Source organism: Hyla sarda, chromosome 8 (genome assembly GCF_029499605.1).
Source record: "Hyla sarda isolate aHylSar1 chromosome 8, aHylSar1.hap1, whole genome shotgun sequence".
NCBI classification, from domain to species: domain Eukaryota; kingdom Metazoa; phylum Chordata; class Amphibia; order Anura; family Hylidae; genus Hyla; species Hyla sarda.
In genome coordinates this window covers 56,310,302-56,316,378 of record NC_079196.1, presented here as the reverse complement: position 1 = coordinate 56,316,378, position 6,077 = coordinate 56,310,302, and the positions used below count along the sequence as shown (strand labels likewise).

The 6,077-nt window shown below is 45.8% G+C and overlaps 1 protein-coding gene across 5 annotated transcripts in view; it reads left to right on the top strand.

The window, feature by feature from the left end:
* The first annotated feature begins 317 nt into the window (after positions 1-317).
* LOC130285427 (dynein axonemal heavy chain 11-like) overlaps positions 318-6,077 on the top strand; it is a 523,820-nt gene continuing 518,060 nt past the window's right edge. For 2 of the 5 annotated variants that reach the window (XR_008847325.1, XM_056536793.1), the window contains exons 1-2: positions 318-407; positions 1,649-1,792. Coding sequence is in view for 1 of the 5 variants with exons in the window: in XM_056536793.1 (XP_056392768.1) it covers positions 357-407; positions 1,649-1,792 (195 nt within the window). In the remaining 4 variants the exon portion in view is untranslated. Of the gene's footprint in view, positions 408-986; positions 1,041-1,482; positions 1,570-1,648; positions 1,793-6,077 lie in introns of those variants that run through there. The other 3 variants (XM_056536797.1, XM_056536794.1, XM_056536796.1) reach the window with 3 other exon arrangements.

The following is a 6,077-nucleotide window of genomic DNA, read 5'->3' as shown; positions in this document are numbered from 1 at the left end:
ACATAGTGTGAACCCACCCTTACTCAGTATTTTCAAGAGTTAATAGTGTAGACGTATCATGAAATGCTGTTTTCCCAGACTGTGAAATTTTAGATTTTTAGCATCGTCATTTTCATGGTAATCAACATGTGTTCTTTTCTTTCAGCCCAGGCAGTGAAAATGATCCAGACCCCTCTGGTGTCCAAAAGCCTGATTCACCACTCAGCATCCTGGTTGGGGATGAGCGCATAGATTTTATTAAAGAACTTGTCTTTAAGTCTCTCAAACTCAAAGCTGAAAAATGGAACCGGTTTGTATCCTTGGAAGACAACCAGTGGCTGCTGCTGACTTTCTTGGAGTCGGCAGAGCAGCAGAAGATGCTGTTATTTACTGGGCCTGGTGGTGCGCTGTATGCTACTGACCAGCTGGTGAGTGGATCTTTTCATTATAACAGTTTAGATAATAAGAACATTGGGGGAGATTTATCAAAACCTGTGCAGAGGAAGAGTGGTGCAGTTGCCCATAGCAACCAATCAGATTGCTTCTTTCATTTTTTATTATTTATTATTTTACAGATTTATCAAAACCTGTGCAGAGGAAGAGTGGTGCAGTCACCCATAGCAACCAATCAGATTGCTTCTTTCATTTTCCACAGGCCTCTAAAGAGGCCTGTGGAAAATGAAAGAAGCAATCTGATTGGTTGCTATGGGCGACTGCACCACTCTTCCTCTGTACAGGTTTTGATAAATCTCCCCCATTGACTCTATTTTGCATGTAGATGCTATTTAGCAGGATACCATATCATATGTTTTTGTTCTTCTGTTCCACATTCTTGATATTTTTTTTTGTACTAACCAAACGATTGATTTACCCATAAATCTTCTGCACTCTATGCACTCAAAGGGGGAGACTTATCAAAACCTGTCCAGAGGAAAAGTTGCCCAGTTGCCCATAGCAACCAATCAGATCGCTTCTTTCATTTTTAACAAGGCCTCTGCAAAATGAAAGAAGCGGATCTGATTGGTTGCTATGGGCAACTGGGCAACTTTCCCTCTGGACAGGTATTGATAAATCTCCCTCAAACTGCGCAAAATCTTTTTGAAATTTTAAGTCCTCTAGGGGGTACACATATATTGCAGTGTACTGTCAAACTGCCGATCTCCTGTGTCCTATAGTAGGGTGTAATAGGAGTACTAACATGGCAGCCAGGGAGGCCTTCAGAAAGCCCCCAGCTGCCATGGCATCCAGTCAACACCCTTGACACCCATCGTGTAGCAGATGGTCCACACAGGAAAGGCTCTACCCGCATAGATGCGATGGTTGCAATTGACTATATCATCTAGGTAGACTGTAGGATTAGAGTAATCGCCGGCCACTCCATTCTCAAATGTAAACTAATTCCCTATTCCATGTCAGGTAATATGACCCTAGATTAGATGGGACCACCTATATCAGGGAGTGTTTCTGTTGGGATGCTTATTGTAGTGCACTCCAGATTGCTAAAAGAAGATAGGTTCTTATCTTCATGTTTATATTCATGAGTGTGAACAAAGAATCTAGGCCCTAATGGCACCAATGTTAACTTTTTAGGTAAGCGACATGTGGATGGGGTGTTGGTGTTAGTGGTGTGAGAACTCCAGGATGTTTAATCACTGTCTTTACCACACAGTTATCAGTCACATGGAAAACAAAAGTTTTCTGCTTGCTGAAGAAATCACCTAAGAAGATTTTAGCACGTGATTTTGTAAATGAAATTGTCATAAGTGAAGTATCATCCTTGGTTCTTGAACAAGTCTCAGCTCTCACAAGTGAGGTACGTCTAATCTGTATAAAGATTCACTTGTTTTCCAGTGATCTCTAGAAAAGTTTATATATGTATTTGCAAATATAACAATAGTTGCAACAATATAGCTCAAACTACAGAGCATTAAAGGGGTTATCAGCTTTTAAAAACATATCCCCTATCCCCAGAGGGGATAAGTGTCTAACCAATGGGGCCCCCGCGATCTCCAGAATGGGGCCAGACTGCCTAAGCTGAAGCTCCAGCCCCCATCTTCCTAAATGTTTTCGTCTTGGCAGTGATGGCATACTCAGCCAAACGCCAGCCGCAGCAGTGTCCTGCCTCAGTCTGTGAGTCGGTGGCTGAGTGTTCTGTCACTGCAGAGACAAGTACCGTATTTTTCGCCTTATAAGACGCACTTTTTCTTCCCCAAAACTGGGGGGGAAAAGTTGGTGCGTCTTATACGGCAAATACACACACCTATCGCAGCGGTCCCTGCGGCCATCAACGGCCGGGACCCGCGGCTAATACAAGACATCACCGATCTCGGTGATGCCCTGTATTAACCCTTCAGACGCGGCGATCAAAGCTGACCGCCGCGTCTGAAGGGAAAGTGACACTAACCAGGGCTGTTCGGGACCGCCGTGGTGAAATCGTGGCGTCCCGAACAGCTTACAGGACACCGGGAGGGACCTTACCTGTCTCCTCGGTGTCTGCTCCGTGCCGGGATCCCCTGCATGGCCGGCGCTCTCCTTCGATGTCATCATGTCGTCGTGCACGCCGTCCCGTCATCCAGTAGGAGTGGCGTGCGTAGCGACGTGATGACGGCGACGAGAGCGTGGATCCCGGGGAAGAAGACGTCCGGAGCGTCAGGGACACCACGGGGGCGCAATGACAGCGATGGAGCGACATCCAGGGCAGCAGTGATGAGCAGTGACGGGTCCGGAGCGGCGGGGACACGTGAGTATTACCTCCTATACCAGTGGTCTTCAACCTGCGGACCTCCAAATGTTGCAAAACTATAACTCCCAGCATGCCCGGACAGCCAACGGCTGTCCGGCATGCTGGGAGTTGTAGTTTTGCAACATCTGGAGGTCCGCAGGTTGAAGATCACTGTTGGGTTCAGAATCTTTTTTTTCTAGATTTTGCACCTTTAAAATTGGGTGCGTCCTTTATGCCAGTGTGTCCTATAGGGCGAAAAATACGGTATGTCTCTAAAGGTGGGGGCCTGAAGGTTCAGCAGGATGAGATGGGCCCTGTTCTGGAGATCATGGGGGGTCCCAGTGGTCGGATTCCCCATGAGTACACATTTATCTTCTATCCTGGGAATAAGGAATACATTTTTAAAATCTAGAAAACCCCTCTAGATCTACTTCAAAGAGATTCTGTTAGCTGCAATTCATGTTCAAAAATGCTGACATGGTTAGATAGCTCTTAGGGCAAGAAGATTAATGACAACTTTCATATTTCTGTCTGTGTTTCCATAAATTGGAAAAATTATTTTATTCTCTTCTGCCAAGTGTCAAAGAGGCGTTTCCAAGGCTCTGAAGTGTTGAGTGTTGTAACGTATCCTCGCTTCCCCTTTCATCCCTGTCCCTAGTTGACTGACAGGCAGGGCTCAGCTTCAGTCAACCAGGGACAGGGATGTGAGGGGCATGAGGAGGTGTTGGCAACACTTTTTGACACTTGGCAGAGGAGAATAAAAGATTCTTTCTATATCTACGAATAGATATGATATATAAAAGGGGGAGATGTATCAAAACTTGTGCAGAGAAAAAGTTGACCAGTTGTCGATAGCAACCAATCAGATTGCTTCTTTTATTTTTTAGAGGCCTTTTTATTTTATTTTTATTTTACCAATCTGACTGGTTGCTATGGGCAATTGGTCAACTTTTTCCTCTGCACAGGCTTTGAGAAATCTCTCCCCATTTTAGCAATGTGAATTGCAGCTGACAGATTCCCTTTAACATTCTAATGTAATTGTAAAATTCAGTTCATTAGAATTGACCTACAAAATTGCAGAGTTGGGAGGAAGAGAAGTAATTCTATATGTTTAAATGATACATGTGTGGATTAGACATATGTAAACAATATCTCCTGCTTTTCCTGGTGGGACTGAATTTTGACAGAATATTTGTAAATTGCAGCATGCCTACTTTTATCTATTAAATCTATATTTATATATTTCCAGAAAACTCCCTAAAGGGGTACTCTGGTGGAAATCAACTGGTGCCAGAAAGTTAAACAGATTTGTAAATTACTTCTATTAAAAAATCTTTACCCTTCCAGATCTTATTAGCAGCTGTATGCTACAGAGGAAATTCTTTTCTTTTTGAAATTTTTTTTTTGTCTTGTCCACTCTGCTGACACCTTGATGCCCGTATCAGGAACTGTCCAGAGCAGGAGAAAATCCCCTATGCTGCTCTGGTCAGTTCCTGACACGGACAGAGGTGTCAGCAGAGGGCACTGTGGACAAGACAAAAAAGCAGCATACAGCTGCTAATAAGTACTGAAAGGATTAAGATTTTTAAATAGAAGGAATTTACAAATCTGTTTAACTTTCTGTCACCAGTTCATTAGAAATAAAAGTTTTCCACCGGACTACCCTTTTAACATGTGCAAAAATTATTTTAATAGGAACCATTATCACGGTTTGATGTCCATCAATGCCATACTCACCCTACTGTGCATAGAAAGTTCAAAAATCACTGACAGATTATAGGATAAAAAAAAAGGGAAACGGCCGCAATGCACAATATCTATTTATCTGTGGGTATGTAGCTTACAGTGCTGCTTTATGCAGCAACTCACAAATGAGGTCTTCTAAAATCTGCGTCGTTCCCTTTTCTTCTCCATCTGGTCCGGGCCATCATCACGATTTCTTCCAGCCACCATTCTTCTCCGTTTAACCTGCAAAACAAACCTATTAGGCTCCGCACTTTTCAAGCATCAGCCTCCAGATTGCCCTTTTACAAGTGAGGAGGAATAGAGGGGCGTATAGGTGAAAAGGGGTAACAGAGGGGTGTAGAAAGGTGTACATGGGTGACAGGTGTGTAGAGGGGTATACATGGGTAACAGAAGGGTGTAGAGAGGTGTACATGGGTGACAGAGGGGTGTACATGGGTGACAGATCGGTGTTGGGGGTGTAGAGGAGTGTACATGGGTGACAGATGTGTAGAGGGGTATACATGGGTAACAGAAGAGTGTAGAGAGGTGTACATGGGTGACAGATGGGTGTTGGGGGTGTAGAGGAGTGTACATGGGTGACAGGTGTGTTGGGGGTGTAGAGGAGTGTACATGGGTGACAGAGGGGTGTATATGGGTGGCAAGGGGTGTTGGGGGGTGTACATGGGTGACGAGGGGTGTTGGGGGTGTACATGGGTGATGAGGGGTGTTGGGGGTGTACATGGGTGACAGAGGGGTGTACATGGGTGAAAGAGGGGTGTAGAAGAGTGTACATGGGTGACAGGGGGGCGGAGGGTGGGAAAGAGGGGTGGACAGGAGTGACAAGGTGGTAACAGAGGGGTGGACAGGGGTGACAAAGGGACAGAGGGGTAAATAGTGGGGGTTGGACATTGGTGATAGGGGGTAGATTGTGGGGTGGTCAGAGGGGGAGAACATGGGTGACAGGGGTCAGACAAGGTGGACATGGATGACAGGAAAGGGGAAAAGGGTGAAAGGGGGTAACAGAGGGGTGACAAAGGGGGTGGACAGAGGTGAGAGAGGGTGCATTACCTTAATTAAGATGAGCTGAGCCGTCCTTCTGCAGGCGGGCTGGGAACATAGTCCGGGTGGGCCGGTGGGAACATAGCCCGGGGGCCGCGGGAACATAGCCCGGGGGGGCGACGGGAACATAGTCCGGGGGGCCGGCAGGAACATAGTCCGGGGGATGGCACACCATCCCCTGCATCTATCCCTTTCCCTGTCTGTGAGCCTGTGACTCACTCACGGCGTCGCAGGGGGACTCTGTGTGCGCAGTGCGCACAAACATGCAATGCGCACGCAGGATTCCCTTCCCCTCTGCGCCGCCGTGATTCACAGGCGCGCAGGCCGGGGCGGGAGATTTAAAATTTTTTTTTAAATGACCTGCTCTGGAGCCCGCGGAACCCCTGGCAGTACTCCCGGTTGGAAATCACTGATGTAGCTATTAACCAAGACTGAGAACATTTTGTGTATACAGATTGTAATAAAGTGTTTAATCCACAAAAATTTAATTTGGATGGATTAAGCCTGTTTTTAGAAATCACTTCTTAATGTGTTTGCCTCCTTCTAATTTGACTAATTTTGGGAGATAAAATTTGGTAAAGACCAGTTAGGT